General features: G+C 41.4%; 2 protein-coding genes across 4 annotated transcripts; both read left to right on the top strand.

Annotated features, from left to right (window-relative positions):
• Positions 1–203: 203 nt before the first annotated feature.
• On the top strand, positions 204–8406 carry sn (fascin domain-containing protein singed). Its single transcript, XM_065301978.1, has 6 exons — positions 204–441; positions 3147–3401; positions 3463–3719; positions 3775–4189; positions 6598–7053; positions 7115–8406. Exons 2-6 carry the CDS (start codon positions 3182–3184, stop codon positions 7315–7317), a joined length of 1551 nt encoding a protein of 516 aa, XP_065158050.1. The 5' UTR covers positions 204–441; positions 3147–3181; the 3' UTR covers positions 7318–8406.
• A 33-nt stretch (positions 8407–8439) lies between these two features.
• LOC135791535 (uncharacterized) lies at positions 8440–15505 on the top strand. 3 transcript variants are annotated; one of them, XM_065301965.1, is made up of 11 exons: positions 10089–10283; positions 11627–11888; positions 13012–13109; positions 13174–13311; positions 13702–14067; positions 14121–14249; positions 14316–14445; positions 14500–15055; positions 15120–15211; positions 15269–15358; positions 15410–15505. In XM_065301965.1, exons 2-11 carry the CDS (start codon positions 11634–11636, stop codon positions 15464–15466), a joined length of 1911 nt encoding a protein of 636 aa, XP_065158037.1. In that variant the 5' UTR covers positions 10089–10283; positions 11627–11633; the 3' UTR covers positions 15467–15505. The 3 variants fall into 3 exon arrangements, with proteins under 3 accessions (XP_065158026.1, XP_065158037.1, XP_065158017.1); XM_065301954.1 differs by lacking the exon at positions 10089–10283 and adding an exon at positions 8440–8563 and having other exon boundaries at positions 15269–15505; XM_065301945.1 differs by having other exon boundaries at positions 15269–15505.
• The last annotated feature ends 1544 nt before the right edge of the window (positions 15506–17049 follow it).

The following is a 17049-nucleotide window of genomic DNA, read 5'->3' as shown; positions in this document are numbered from 1 at the left end:
CGCAACAAAAACGAGCTATTAGGAGCACTCATGCTTTTTTGCGCACGTTGGCTGGCACACGCCGGTGGGCCCAAGGCGTTCAAATCTCGGCACCGGCAGCGGTTCCGATCCACGGGCCGCGATCACAATCCGCGAGCCGGGACGCCATCCCCACCCAGTATATATACGCCGGCACGCGAAGAAGACAACGCAGTTCAATCGTAGACGTAGCGAGCAGTAGTCGCGACTCCAACTACCACCACCAGACGCTGAAAAGAAGACACCACTCACACATTCGGGATTAATAATTACACTCTCGCACAATTTGCATTCCATCCTGCTGCTTCCCGCCGCCAAGTTCAGTTCAGTGTTCAGAACGTGTTCGGTGTTCAAGTGATACCTCATTCGCGGCTGGAAGGACTTGCGGTTTTTAGTGTTGCCAGTGAACGAAGACACAGCTAGGTAAACGAAACAAAAACAAAACAACTCCTGTATTCTACCTACAACCGCATCAACCAAGCAAACTAACAAATTCAAAACTGTCGCACGAATTGTATAAGTAATTTGTAATTGATCATGTATTGCTGATGAATTGTAAATGTCGAGAGGCGAGACAATGCCGGTCGATGCATGCAGGACCGAAGAGAAGGTCTGGGTGTATTATGGTTTCGAGTTCGGAACGTTGGAACTTTGAAACGGGCGGTAGCCGGTTGCCGGCCGGTTTATCGATCCGGCGCACAACGTGACTGCAGAAGGGCTGCCACCCTTTGCGTTTGCCGGCGGTCCCCACTGCCGCCCGCCTGCAGCCGATCGGCATTTTCCCTCTCGCAACACAAACTCACGACAGTCGCGTTTGTTTTGATATTTCGCACATTTTTGTAAGAAAACTTTTTTTTGCCTTGTTATCAATGAATGCACGTCTTCTCGCCTACGGGCCAATTCTTGCATGCCATTCAAGTTTCGTACAATACATCAATTCAATTTTTTGAAAGTTTGTTAATTTGTTTGCGTATGGTGTGTTTAATTTGTGTTTGTCTGTCGTTATCTGCCAATTTACGATCGAACAGCGCGCGTGTGTTGCGTGAAAGTCATTTCTTTCTCTTTTCCGCAATTGTTCTAGCCACAAGATGCGTTTTGTTACTTTGTTACCTTCTGATGCGCATTTTTCTGCTCCTCTCGAACAACTAATCCGTCAATTGATGTGTATATTGCGACGGTATTCGAGCGAAACAGTTTTTTTACGGCCGAGCAGTGTTTGTTGTATTTTTCTACGCTCTTCTCGTACAATCGCGGTGGCTACATGCGTTTTGCGTTATTTACGCGTTTTATTTGATTCCCATGAATCGAGACATTCGTAATATCGCTCGTAAGCATTCTGTTCACGTTAGTTTTCAACACCGTACAACCGCGGATGAGCGCAACAATCATAAACGATCAAGCGTTGAGTGAAGGTGCGCAAGAATCGCGATAAAGACAAAACGCTGAGCGAAACTGTTTTCGGCATGCGGGATGTTCCCATGCGCGGCAATGCGTTTTTGCATCATTGGCTTACGTGTTGTTTTCACATAAATTGCAAATAGTCTCGTTCATGCGTTTCTAGAAAATTTCTCGCTCATTTCACCATTAATTTCCGCCGGGAAATTTCGGCGACGCGAAGAATGCGCGATATGTAAATTAAAGTCCCAGTTCCAGTTGTGAGTTGCAATGCGACAAGACGACAGCACAACCACTTGGTGACGAACCCGGCGGGCAGCAACATTGCCGCCGCATGCACTGCGCGAAGAAGCGAGCTAGTGCGATAGGCTTTTGGCCTCTCCCTTGACATTGAAAAATCTACGAACTTATGCCCGACTGAAACGTGCGCTCGCAGGCACGCACACACACACCATATTGACGCGAAACCAGAAGGCAACACCGGTTTATAAATAAATTCCGAAAAACCTCCAACAAAGAATGAGACATTGCCAACCGTGCGCGCAGTCTAAATACGTCTACCCTAAATATGCCAAAGACGAAGACATCGTTCGGATGCGACGCTTTTCGCACGATCTCGCGCGGCAAACGCGAAAAGAAAACTTTCAACGCACACTGATTGGCAATGGATGATTTACTAGCGGCATAGCCGGATTGTTCTCTGGCTATTGACCTCCTGCGGAGATGTGCGGTGGACAAAACGCAAAAATTGCAATTATGCGGTTTCTCGATGAGTAGTTCTATACGTTGACAGCGACTAAAAAAAGAAAATAAAACTAAAAACTCTCTCTTGCTGAACGCATCGCGACATGATCACCGTTTTTCTTACTCACTTTTAGTTTGTTTGTTGTCTCTGGGCGATGATGCGTTGACGCATCTTTTCAATGAAAACCCGCCGCAATTCGCCCGGAATAGAATCACCATCTATGTCACCGTAAATTTCCATTTAAAGACATAAAGTGCAAGTTGAACCATCAGGCTAGCTACATATTTGTCGGTGATTATTCGAAATCGATGCATGCCATGTATAACTCTCATGAAAGTGCTTAGGTCAGCTGGTAGTTCTGATCACTCTCCCCCAAATAAATCAAATTAAAGCTACGGTTTGTTTACCAATTCGCTGCGACAAATTCAGCCAGCTGAATTCGAGTTGTGGAGTTATGATTGATTATCATTATAGTGGCCGCGGTTGCGCAAAGTAAATCAACACATTAATAACGACCATCATCGCACCATGCTGCCCAATGTTTCGAGCTACTTCGCGACGCATTCGCCACAAAGGAGTCATCGCGGAAGGCAAGACGGCCGCAGCAGCGATGCTGATTCAACAAAAATCTCGACAGCGGCTCCTCCGGCACCATCGCGCCATCTGACTCTCCTCGCGTCGGTCAGCTGCGCGCCGCTTCTTCGCGAGCGATGGTTGTCGAAGAGTTACCGCTACGTTCACGGCTATCACTGGTTATATTAATGGCCAAGGCGACCTTACTTAATTAAACCGATGAGTAATTATGCTGGCTTCGCTGTGCAAATCATGCTCTGCATGGCGTGGCACGCGGGTAACATTGATCGTTTCCTTCCTGATAAGGAGCCGGCCACTATCGTCTAGCGCGGATGCTTGACCTTTTTATCGCGCTGCATACACTTGCCAAGACAATAGCTGCAATGCCTACATACAATCGTGTTTCAATCGCCAGATTGTCTCCATCCCGTCCCGGCCGACTTAGACAATATGAACGGAATGAACGGCCACGCCAACGGTGAATTGAACGGATGCGGCGATATCATCACGCAAAACCAGCAGAAGGGCTGCTGGACTATTGGTTTGATCAACTCCAAGTTCCGTTACCTCACAGCTGAGACTTTCGGGTTTAAGATCAACGCCAATGGTGCTTCATTGAAGAAGAAGCAGATTTGGACTCTGGAACCGGAGAGTCCTACTGCTGGCGACAGTAAGTACTTTACGAAGTGTTGATGTTAGGTGGTACTGAGATATGTGGTATTACCAAATAGGTCTAATCTACTTACGGTCTCATTTGGATAAATATTTGGCGGTCGATTCATTCGGTAACGTGACCTGTGAGAGTGATGAGAAGGATGCCGGCTGCCAGTTCCAGATTAGCGTATCCGAGGACGGCAGTGGTCGATGGGCACTCAAGAACGTGGTTCGCGGATATTTCCTTGGTTCTACTCAGGACAAGCTTACCTGCACTGCCAAAGTGCCTGGAGATGCTGAGTTCTGGCACATCCATTTGGCTGCACGTCCTCAGGTAAGACAAACAATGTCTTGTGGTATATGCTGGGGTTAACGCGGATGGGCTACAGGTAAATTTGCGTTCGGTCGGACGCAAGCGCTTCGCACATCTCAGTGAGAATCTTGATGAGATCCATGTCGACGCTAACATCCCATGGGGAGAGGACACTCTTTTTACCCTTGAGTTCCGTCTTGAAGAGTCCGGCAAGTACGCGATCCACACATGCAACAACAAGTATCTGAGCATGAGCGGCAAGCTGGTGGACGTCTGCAATAAGGACTGTTTCTTCTCGGCGGAGTACCATAGCGGGCAACTGGCGCTTCGTGATCGTACGGGACAATATTTGAGCCCGATTGGGTCCAAGGCCGTGCTGAAAACGCGTTCCAACACGGTGACCAAAGATGAGCTCTTCTCGTTGGAGGATTCCCTGCCGCAGGCGAGTTTCATTGCATCGCTCAACTCGCGATTCGTCTCTGTGAAACAAGGTGAGTCGAACGTAGCGCGAAATTATCGCTCCTTCGCTGGGGCAACAGCTGGACAGCGCGCGCTTGTTTCATTAAATCACCTGCAGCGTGTGTCCGCGCGACGAGTTAATGTTCCAATTAAGCGCGTCGTGTATTTGGGCTCGATTTCTCACATTCATAATTTGAGGAAATTATATTTCACGAACGCATCTATCGTCTCGCGCGTCATGTTAGGTCTGGTCGGAAGAACAACAACCATATGGCATACGACCAGCTCTTAAAGCTCAAGCTTTTTGTCACGGTGTTGTGTCGCCCACACGTGTTCTGTTTCCAGACGCTCTCAAGACGTAGACTTGCCGCCGAAGGTTTCAGCCCGTCCGAGCGGCCGTCTTGAATTTCAAACGCATACAGAAGTACAATATTATGCATTTCAACGTCACACGCGTAGCATAACTAATCAGCGTGAGTCCAAGTTCATTATCGCCATTCCGCGGCGCATCACATAGCAAATCTGCCTATCAAAACACAATCAATATTTACATTACAATTATTCCTATTGTTGTGATCGTTCCACGAATTTATGAATAGCATGTTTTTCTAAACGAGTTCCATTGGAGCGGCGCACGCAATTCGTGGCATTCTCACGAGTATTTGCGTTTGGAAAGTGTCGGGTGCCGTTTTTTTTTTCTTCCACTTTTTTTTTTCAATTGCGTATTATATCCAGTCGCGCACGACACGAAGTCGCGCGGACGGGGCAGGACGGCGAACCGCGAGTCCGTTGTTGTCCCCGCAGTCAAGCAGATCGCAACAAGACAATCACCTGGCGTAGGCACTCGCGGCGCAATCGAGCCGAAGAGCGTACGTGATTTTCGTGCCAGCGACTAGCCGATGCGCTCATCTTCTTCCTTCCTCGACTGCTTTCCGTCGCGCGCGATCCGGATCGCGGCTCCGCACGTTAACTAACGTTCTCCCATTACTCATTACAATACACTCTAATTATGTCTCATTAAAAATAAAAAAAGAAGTAATGTGCATGTGGATGTGGTGCGCGGCGAGCCGAACAATACCAACGTATTTTACGTCCGCGAAGAAATAAAACGAAATAATTGAATGATACAAACCGGCCGCGGTGAAATTTCATAAATCCTCGTTACAGTTAAGAGACGCTCTGAATTAAGAAAATTAAGCAAATTTATTGTGCCTAAAATCTCAAACAGTAAACAGAGATGGGCGCATTTTATTGGACATAAAAGGAAAAAAAATTGAAGTGTTTTCAATAATAATAATTTAAGCAATTGCTTTATCTTGATTGCAACGATAAGGAAACATCGAAATTAAATTTAATTCCACCGAATTCCATTCACTTAAAATCAAATTTTATTTAAAACTAATGATTTGTATATTATCAAGTTAAGTTAATCTTGAGTGTAATCTTTTTCGTCTGAATGCTGAATACCACATTTCGATTGATACCTTATGAAAACACTTATTTGGGAGCATTCCAGTGCAGTTTATCATCGGCCTTATGGACACACGGCCGGTTACCGGACGAATGTTCGTGGAGCTCGAGATATTGCATTGTATTGTATTGTGTGAGGTAAAGGTCGAGTTCAAAGCCCTCAACCAGCCAGTCGTTCTCCAGTTAGTTCTTCGGCGCTTCGGTTCCTCGATGCTCTCTCGATATGCGATATGGACACGACCGGCACACTCTGCCGGTTTATTTATTATGCGCGCCTTGCTGCCAATAACAACTTCAACATCCAATATCCACCGAGCGACTTTGCACGCTGGCTGCAGTTTTTGTAGACGAGACCATCGACGGGACTTTAGTACGACTTCGTGCGTGTGGGCGTTGTTTGATGAATTCCACCCGAGGGTGATTGCGCTTGTCCTAGGCACGCGCGTGTGGGCCGTCGATGACTAATGTCTCACGTGGGGTTGCACGTTCCCCTGGTGCGTGTATTGATTGCGAGTTACAGACTGCCGCGCACACCCCATGTGTCGTCATCTTTAAATAAGATCCAAATTTAACGAAATATTTATTCAGGCCGGCGAGATTTTAGTGTAATGCACTTTTCGGGGAAGTGAATGCGGTGTAAAGAATGCGACAAGGATGACGACGATAAAAACGCGACTGGTTAGCGATATTACTGGCCAGTCAGCTTCCGGCCGGATGTGAGATTTTAATATCTAATCGTTTACAATACTATCGGTATACACGTAAACTGCACACGTACACTTCGCACGCATGTGCCGGCATAAGTAATGCTTTTTATACACGTTCACTGTGTCGCTCGTCAAAGAGAATCACAACGACATCCGCACCGGCAACTCGTTGCCGCCGGGTCGACCAGATAATTACATTCTAAATCAATGTAATTAACTAAGTATGTACAACAATTGGAGTAAGGAATGTTTACGCTTGTTAGGTGTTGATGTTACGGCCAACCAGGATGAAATATCCGATCATGAGACCTTCCAGTTGGAGTTTGATTGGAGTACCAAGCGCTGGTACATCCGCACCATGCAAGATCGCTATTGGACTCTGGAGACTGGTGGCGGCATCCAGGCCTCCGGCGACAAACGCTCTTCTAATGCGCTCTTTGACCTCGTCTGGCAGAACGACGGCTCTCTGGCATTCCGTGCCAATAATGGTCGCTACGTGATCACCAAGCGCTCCGGCCATCTTTATGCCACTTCGGACGCCATTGACGATACCTGCAAATTCTACTTCTATCTCATAAATCGCCCAATTTTGGTGTTGAAATGCGAGCAAGGCTTTGTTGGATACAAGGCCGCCAGCAACCCTAAGCTGGAATGTAACAAGGCTACATACGAGTGCATACAAGTGGAACGCGGGGAGAAGGGCATCGTTTTCTTTAAGGGTATATTGAATTATTATCTAATAAGTTTCTTTGATTTGAACTTTGCTTTTGATTCTTATAGGCCAAAATGGTAAATACTGGCATGTTGATTCCGAGGGTGTCACTGCCGATTCCGACACTCAGGAAGGCTTCTATTTGGAGCTGCGTGAACCAACTCGATTGTGTATCAAGAGTATCAACGGGAACTATCTAACTGCCAGCAAAAATGGGCTTTTCCGCCTAGGTGACACTTCCATCGAGAATGCCACTCAGTGGGAGTACTAAATGCGCCTTGGATTGCCCCCACCGCACACGTAATTTCTGGTACTATTATTATAATATATATTTTCATATTTATTAATGCTAATTTATTAATTTGGTACTTCGGTCATACTCTAACATTTTACACCAAAAAGAAAGCAAAATCTTAAGTTATCTCCATACCTGTCTATATATTTATATAAACTTTACAGTATAATATCATTACTTATAAACATCCATATGTATAGCATATGCGTTATATTTGTACTATGTTAGTTTCATTTTGAAACATTTCTGTAAACTTAACATCTACGATTTTTGTTAATATTTAGTACACATTCTTGGGATGCATGAATCAATAAAACTTCAATTTATATCAACACAACTGCCTAATCAGCAATATTATTATGTTATTAAAGAATCAGCATCATTCAAACTCTGTAATTGGTACTTTTTTCCGAAATAGTTAATACGTACGCATGACGCGCCATGTAACAGAAAGTTGGATGGCAGTAAACACTTGTTGATTCATTTCGTTACTGCCTCTATTATCATGACCAACTTATGGCTGATCAGACGACACGCTAGCCCGTGTCTTTTTACCTGCAATAAGCAGTTGGAAAAGTGTATCAGGAAATGAAACTATGGAAAACAATCAATCACAGGTGTATTTTGATAACTAAAAGTTCTACACATTCGCCAAATTTTGTATTTTTATATATCACAATGTCCATGCAATGCAATATCAATACCGTTTTCAATAAATTAGAGATCATAGATACTGTATGTAAATAAGTGTTTTATAAATTAGTTCATTATCATTTGAAATCGAAATGTAAATTTTTGTCAATTGTTTTAAACGTTTTTTAATTCACGAATTTACTAATGAATTTTGCGCTGTGTAATGAAGTAGTTTGTTGATAATTGTTTTTGAAATCATGTAATTCACCTTTGCTTACATATGGTAAACATTTGTAATAATTGATTAACCATTATGAATAGTCATTGTATATGTCAGTGCTGCATGTCTATCAAGTATTATAGAATTATATTGATCCCTTACACGTATACATCAAAGCTCAATTCATTAAAATATAAATATGTATTATGAAATTATTAAGGTATCCTTTAGATGCAGCTAAAAAGACCAGTCCTAGCCCTATGTTCTACTTCGGATGTGCTAAAGGATGTTGATTCCTTTATTTATCGGTTTCATTTTGCATTTAGCCCGTATGCTGCTTTGATATATTAACTTGACGGATGAACCAAGGTGAGTTTGTCTTTCTTCAGTAAACTCATAAATTGCTGAATATTCTTGTATTTAACTACAAGGAACTTTAGTGTTACAACTTTGAAACTTACTTGATCAATGAGATAAGATCTGATGCAAAACAATAAGGATAAAACGCAGTTTATCTATGTACATAGATCTAAGTTGGCATTTTGGATGGTAATACAAAGAACAAAATTAGCAATACAAAAAACGTAATCGAGTTTCAGATAGCAAGAATCGCCATACATAATTACGAGTATATATACAACTAGCTGCAATTTAGAGATCTGGTAGCTTTTCCCCGATTCCATGAAACGCCGAGAGTTGACTGAATTGTGAACAATTTTGGCTGTGCTTAAAAATATTTGAATTTTTCCTCGCCATACCGACCTGTTCAGCTAGATGAAATCAAACTTGAACTAATAACCATAGCTCAATAGGTTGAACTTGTCGATGGCACATTAAAATTGCCACATTATAGACAGCTATAGATAAAGAAGTTTACATAAAAATTATATACTCAAGGGTTAAAGACATGAGATTATGTTAGGTTTACGAATGTGATGATACTGTTAAAAACAAGTACGTATTCCATACTTTAGACATGCAGAGTGAAACATATTGCTGAATGGAAAAGTTTGTGTCTTTGTAAAACCCTGCAAATAGATTTATAGGTATTTCTTAAAAAAATACTTAATCCGTGATTTTAGACTATGCCCTTTGGGCAAACTTTGCTTGAAATTCATTACCACGTGTAAATAAAATAAAATATTTCTACAATAAGAAATACAATAATAAAACTGTTTTTAAGTTTGACCAAAATATTTTACTATTATTTTTTTATTAATGAGTCGTTATCATTCAATCAAGCCAATTATATAAGTATTTAATCTTTTCAAAGGTAATCAATTCCGGAAATTCTTATTAAAAATGTTCCTTGTATTCCGGAAACAAATTAACAGATTTGAAAGCATGCTTGTGGACATCATTGAAGTTACAATTAAATGCAATTTAACTGAGTAATTACCCACTGGTTCCAGTATGTATATATATTTGTCACTATATTTCATATTTTGTGGATGATTTTATTTATGCGTATAATATCCAATAATTCATATTTATGCCTTCCTTACATTTGTATATCCGTTCTGAAAACTCGAATGATTAAAGTATTCTGGAACGTCGTCGAATGAGAATTTACAACTTTTTTTTATTACGTTTTATATACGTATTTACTATATGTACTCGTATATATCTCAATTTGCTTCCTTCATATTAGACAAAAATATAGGATCGTGGGATAATTTCATCCGCAAAGGTATTATACCTGGGGTATAGATGCGCAATGTTTTAAGAACGTCAAGAAGTTAGGTCTGATTAATTTAATTAAATGTACACGACGCGTACGAATACATCCTGTAGAGTCTGCCATGCGTCGTGATCGCTATCGCATCGAGTCGCCGACCGCTAGGGGTGGTTTCGTTTCATTTGCGTCCGCAGTCTGAAGGATAACGCGAATATCGCAGCATCGCTCGGCGTTCAGCTCGCTACGCACTGCAATCAACAAGTTCCGCAAAAGTTAATTAAGGTGTAGGCTGGTTTGTAAATTGTCTAATAGCACATCACGCGAGTTCCTGACTCATAAACATCCCTAAACCGAACGGTCTTTAATATTCCCAAGGGTAATTTAAAATTTGTGGGCAGTAGGCAATCAACTGTAAGTATTCGGTCTCGCTTTCGCATTTTTGTTATTCATGTTATTTGATGCAAGACTGTGTGGGGGCTCAAAGTAGAAAAAGTATCCAATGCTGTTTGACTTTATAACTTGTATGTTTTCACTTCATTCGCCTTCATTAAACGAGGGAGGTTTTTCTTTTCTTAGCATTTCGTTCCTTGTAATGACAATTGAATGTTTGCGAATCCTCATTCATTCTTCTCTTGTTTTATTTTTAACATACGTTCCCAGTTTGCTTGAAGTTTGCGTTTTCCTGATATTCACGTCAGGCTAATTACAAACTTAATTTAAACTTGCAACGTTCGGCCTGCATCAGTTTCCGGTTTAATCCGTCTTCGTCAATTCGCGCGTAAACTTTGCAGCAGACATAAAATTTCTTAATTTCTTATGGAATTAGCACTTAAGTTCCAATGATGTCTTCTCGCTTCAATGAACTAATTGAATTTTCTTGCGTTTTTATCACCTCCTGGCGCACTCTTCGAGACACAATGTGCCATTAGTCGACGTAATACCGTCGTGCACGCCGATAAATCCGTAGGGCATGTCGCCACTTCGAAGTGTTTATTTGCTGGAAACAAAGCAAATCACAGCAGGTCACGCGCGGAAATAGATGCGTGATTTTTATGATTGTGGCAATCTTTGTTTAAGAGCCGACGGCCGAGAGTCGTTAATTAGGAAAACTCAATTAAAAAGTTTTACGAAACGCAATGATCGGGCGATGGGAAAACGCGAATGACAATAGAATAGTCGCTTATTTCTTTTGCAATGTTCGCTACTAATAATTGGAAACATGTCAAACTGTAAAATTTAGAGAATTAAAAGAGGTATCATTTCAAATGATGAACTTGCCGATAAGAAGAGTAAATTAAGCAAAATTCTGTTTTATATATTTTAATTCGAAAGGACATACATCCACATACCTACCAATAAAAAAAGCCATTACTTTTCTGAATGGCAGCTTAGAACTAAAACATAAATAGGGTATTTGATAAGCAATCAAAGTTGACAACGCAATCATAGTTAGTATTCTTTCTTTCAATTCGAAAAAATCGTACAAATTGCTCAATATACCCCCATTTAATATTTACAATTATCTAACTCTTAAAGATAATAAATAAAGAACAAAATTAGCACATCACTTTGAATTTAATGGCGCCATTCATCCGATGATCAGCAAATTACAGTCTATATCTAATTTTTAATGTTATTAATATTTGATTCATAATATATTGGGCGACCAATTACGTAGCACGAAAGTTGTTTTGTTGTTGTTGCTATTTGTAAGTGTTGATAATCATTGGTATTTCTTATTTCCTTGTGAACAGGTGAAAAATGAAAAAGGAAGACCTCACGTTGGTGCGAGATAATGACTCGCTGCGTTCGGTGAGCTCGGAGGATGTGTCATCGCCGCCGGGCCAATATTGCTGCACGAAGACGAATCCGGCTCATGGACGCGGTCGCCGTCTCCATCTGCTACAAATGCTCGTTCTCCCGTTCATCCCGATCTGTGCGCTCATCGTGCAAACTGCCTTCTCGTTGCATAACATCATGCTGTACCGTCAGGAGGTGCGAGGCATCGACGCGCAGGTATCGAGTAACTTCACACTTTCAAATTGCGTCGATTTAAGATCACATTTCTTGTCGTCCGATCGGCGATTGCGGACGTAACGAGACGCGGCAATCACTTGGCTTCCGGTTTCGTAGAGACCAAGCGGGGTGGCGAATGACGGCGGGAATTGCGCCTGTATCGGCTCATAAACAAAATGCGAACGATCCAATTGAAAAATAACGATATTTGCGCTCGACACTTTTATAAATTAAAGCGTGCGGCGTCGGGTGGCGTCTATCATTTAAATTGATTTGCAAACAGCCAATTCGGGTCGGCGAAATCGAATGCAACGCGCAAGTCCGCATGCGAAAATAAATTACTTCACAGAGACGCAGCGGAAAATTTCGTGCTTCGTTTAATTGTTCGATTGCTACCTGCGCCGCGGAACAAAGAAAAATAAGGGGGCGCCGCCGACCACGACAATCGTACAAGGGAAAAATTTCACCGCCAACATTACATTACTATTTATTGCTAGTAATTCGAATCGGCGTGTCGCGCGCGCTCTCGATCACAATTAAAAACCATTAAGGCCGGGCCACCCGACGTGCGATCAAACATCGTAAATCTCCTACCCGCCGCCGTCGTAACGGCGGAAAACCTCCGCAATTAATAAACAATGTTTAAATATACATTAAAAAACATATGGGAATCGGACGATGCCACCGTTGTGGCAAAGTTGATGGGTTCATATGCGCGTGTGTTCGTGTTCACACATTCATACTGAACGCCACCACCACGCGTTTTCAAATCCTCCCGATTTTAATGCATATATAATTTGTGCCAGAACGCCGCCTCCAATTTTCTAAGCAGGGATTGCATGACTTTCTGACACATGTTCACCGGCGCATTATCCACGGCCGTATTCATGCATGTAATGAAACAATCTCGCTGCGCACACTCTCATTCGCATAGGTATGAGGCGAGTAGCGAGCATTCAGCAGTTAATCGACTGCACTTTATTTCAGCGCATTAGCCTTCTGCACATAATTTGATATCGTGTTTACACCGGAAATGCAATTTGCGCGGTCAAATTTTAATCCATTTGGCAATTTCCATAAAAGCTAATCGAAATTTGTAATGTAACTCGTTGCTTCAATCCAGGTAACTGAAGCAACAAATTTGGGCAAGGTGGTCACCCAAATGCAACTGGAGCGCTCGGAGGTGGCATTCTTTGTTTACACCAATGGCAACAAATTAAGGTAAACCTAATTATCACAATGTAAAACTGTTTATTGGAAACTTGTATGGGTGTGTTATATGCAGATCGAATTTAACAATGCGTTTTGCACTGACGAACGCATCGCTGGAGGCGGTGAGTAGCTGGCCGCCTATCTATCTGCCCGAGAGTCGCTTGGCGCCGCTGGACAAAGACACCTTTCTCACTCGCCTTGGCGAGTTCAGGTAATATATCATATTTTATGAGCGCAGACCTAGATTCCGCGCACGAATTAATTAAGCAAATTAATTAAGCCCTTTCCATGGACACACCAGATGCGTCGATAGTTATTGTCGTCGTTATTCTTATTGGGGTTTTGATCAGTCGCAGATAACAGCACGTAGATATTGCTACATGTACTTAGGTACGATGAAACTATTCGCGTAATAAAGGATAATGGTAGCTCAAGGCCTGTTGATTGAAGTTAACCGACTCGTCAGTAGCCTACCAGTAATCATTTATTAATTAATTCCCGCGCGTAATAAGAACACATCGATATTCTAGACCAGACAAATTATTCCAATTTTTATGAAACAAGAGTATTCGTTTGATTATATTTATTTTGCACGTGTCAGGCAACGCATATCCTCCGAAGAAAGCAGCATGACCGAAGTGCTCAATTGGTACACATCGGTAAATGCCGCTTTGCTGGATCACCTTACCAACCAGATCAAAGAAACGGACAGCAGCGGTGTGTGGAGGTATCTTCTCGCCTTTAAGAACCTTCTTAGGAGTATAGAATCCACCGGCATTGCCAGCGTCTATGGCGTAAACTATTTTGGACGGGGATGGCTTGTCAGTAACAGCTATGTGCACTATATTCATCATGATGCCGTTGCTAAGGATCTCCTGAACGGCTCGCTCAACTACGTGCCTATGCTGAAAGGAGTCTACCGTCAGCTGACCAACTCCATGAGCAATTATGGTACCATCAAAAGAAGGTACGACTCACACTCTGTTGTTAATGTGAATTTAATGATAATTCTTTGAGTAGAGGTGATATTATTATACAGAACATTCAGAGAGATCCAAATATCACTGAGGCAATTGACTACTTCGATTCAATCGCGCATTATACTGACGAGTTACGAAAATTGCAACGAGAGTTGCGACACAAGATTAGGTAATTTTGCTGGCAATTAATTAATGATCATTGATCTGCATCAGTTTTAATTCTCTCGCTGAGCAGGGATTACGTCACGGCAAATTTACATGATGCGGCTAGCAAGGAGGCAATTGGTATTGCAATTCTTGTTGTTGTTCTGGCCGTCTCGCCTGTAATAATTTGGTTGGTGCAGAACGCTGTTTCAACTATACAGGTAAACATTTCATTTTTTTTGTTTTAGTTTATTGACTTAATGCTTTTTCTGCAGCTTTACGCAGCAAATTTAGCAAGTAAAGCAAAGGAATTAAAACGCGAAAAGCGTAAGTCCGACACGCTTCTCTTCCAAATGCTTCCCTTGAGCGTGGCTGTTCAGCTCAAGCAAACTCAACAGGTTCCTGCAGAGTACTACGCCTCTGTAACCGTGTATTTTAGCGACATTGTAGGCTTCACCGAGATTGCTGCAGTGAGCACACCGTTGGAAGTTGTCACATTCCTCAACAAAATCTACAAACTTTTCGACGCTCGCATTGAATGCTATGACGTATACAAAGTGGAGACTATTGGCGACTCGTATATGGTGGCATCTGGATTGGCTGTAAAAAATGGCAACCAACACGTTTCCGAGATTGCTTCTATGGCGTTGGACCTTCTAGCCGCCTCTGCACAATTCAAGATTCCCCATCGTAAGTCAGAACTACTGCAGATTCGTAGCGGGGCTCATACTGGACCCGTTGTCGCTGGCATCGTTGGATCGAAGATGCCGCGGTACTGTCTCTTTGGCGATACTGTAAACACTGCTTCTCGGATGGAGTCCACTGGAGAAGGTGTGTTTTCAAATAGATTACATTATTAACTATCTGGATGTGGTATATTTTTCATGCTTTACAGCATCCAAAATACATATCAGTTTAGAATTCAAAAAAGCTTTGGATGCAGTTGGAGGTTTCAAGACGCAACATCGAGGATTGGTTGATGTAAAAGTATGTTTTCTATTCTCACTTAGTTGTGGACTTAATAAAATATTATAACATTTAAAGGGCAAAGGTCCCATGGATACATACTGGTTGACATGCAAAGAGGGCGGCGTAAATCGGACAAACGACGCCGCTGCGACAAAATATTTGCCGGTAAGAAATTCGTCGAAGGTTGGCGCAAAAAGTCGAAATTTTCAATTTCAGGACGAAGATTCCGAACCGATTTTCATGCGTCGAATTCGTGGCGAATGCTACGTATAACTGCAACGTCAATTGTGTGTTTGTAATCGTTCCATTTGCATCGCGTATATTTTTCATGTTTACAGTTTAATGTTTTTAAATGTTGACATTGTTGATGCGAAAAATGAAGTTGATGTGATTTGTCTGATTCTTTATCATAAATAGATACATAAATGTATAAATAACTCTGTATGTAAATCACTGTCAATCAAAATAACATTAAACAATAATATCGATATTAGGTGTTAATCGTACGGATTGCTGTGAGCTATTACACCTTTTCTAATAAAAAGATCGTAAAAAAATCGTAAAAATTCAATTTATGGCACTTCTTGTCATCTTTCGTAGTTTAAAGGATATAGGTTTTAAGGTGAGTATTTAAGAAATAATTCTATATTATGACGCACTTGAAAGTGATAAGTTCTTCTTCTCTTTTTAATGGTTATTAATTAAAAAATATTTTTGTTATAAAAAATAGTATGAATGGATCTATACTATATAATATATAGGATATTTTTAATTTCCTGCTAGCGCAAATGTGAATTTTTTAGACAAACATTAGCCAAGTACATGAATCACGCTGTTCAACATGAGTACAACAGAATGATTTTCACAATATTTTTTTCTACTTCCCCCTATAAAGCGTACGTTTTTCCACGGTTTTTAGACACAAAAAGTGGTACTTTATATACGGAGGGCCAAGCCGTGAGTAATATCCATTATCTACGAGCATTATCTACGGGACGGAGCTTGCGTCTGTGCATTTGCCTACGGAGCAGCACAAGACCGTATGAAATGCCATGCAACGTCAGCCAAACACGTCAAAGCAGAAGCTGCTGCTGCTCGTGTCAGAGCGGCGCGAATAATTGTATTTTAACCCTAATTTTGTAGTAGTGTGCGCGCAAATTTCGATGATTTAAAATACAGTAGAATCCGTTTATTATGACTCCGCTTATATTGACCAACCGGTTATTATGACGTACCTACACTACTAAGTTTGGTTTTCATATAAAATTCTGTATAAAAAAGTCGGATATAATGACTTCGCTTACAGTGACATGTCGCTTATTATGACCCATTTTTAATAGATTATGTCCGGTTATAATGACCAACATGATTCTTTACACGTCCGGTAATGTTCGTTGATACCCGACGACGTTCGACACGTGGCGAACTTTTTATATTTATTGCTACATTTCTTTTATGATTGTCAAATTACTTTTATGTATTTACTATCGGAAAGACCAAATGCTTAAATAATAAATATAAGCATTCGGGCAGCAGCACCTTGACCACGACTTAATCCGTATTTTCCATTAATCCGAATTTGGCGTGGGTCATTCGACAATCTCAATGCTTTTTAAAAAACAAGAACCGCATTAAGCAATCGTTCAATTCAAATGTTTTGAAACCGAAGAGGCTTCGAAAATCACAAGAAAATTAATTAAATGAAAAAACAAAAGCAGACAAAAATTACAGATTTCTTGCAGTAAAAAATACACTTGTATGTGTTATAATGTGCTGATTACGTGCAATTTTGATTTTGATTTAATATGTATGTATATGTACATATTTACATAAAAAAGGGATTTCATTTCACAAAA

The sequence above is a fragment of the Atheta coriaria genome, unplaced genomic scaffold (assembly GCF_025399875.1).
Source record: "Atheta coriaria isolate IRGN ID8LTWV9N9 unplaced genomic scaffold, Caltech_Dcor_3.1 hic_scaffold_1_pilon, whole genome shotgun sequence".
Taxonomy (NCBI): domain Eukaryota; kingdom Metazoa; phylum Arthropoda; class Insecta; order Coleoptera; family Staphylinidae; genus Dalotia; species Dalotia coriaria.
Note: the sequence above shows the minus strand (reverse complement) of the source record. Positions and strands in the feature narration are given on the sequence as shown.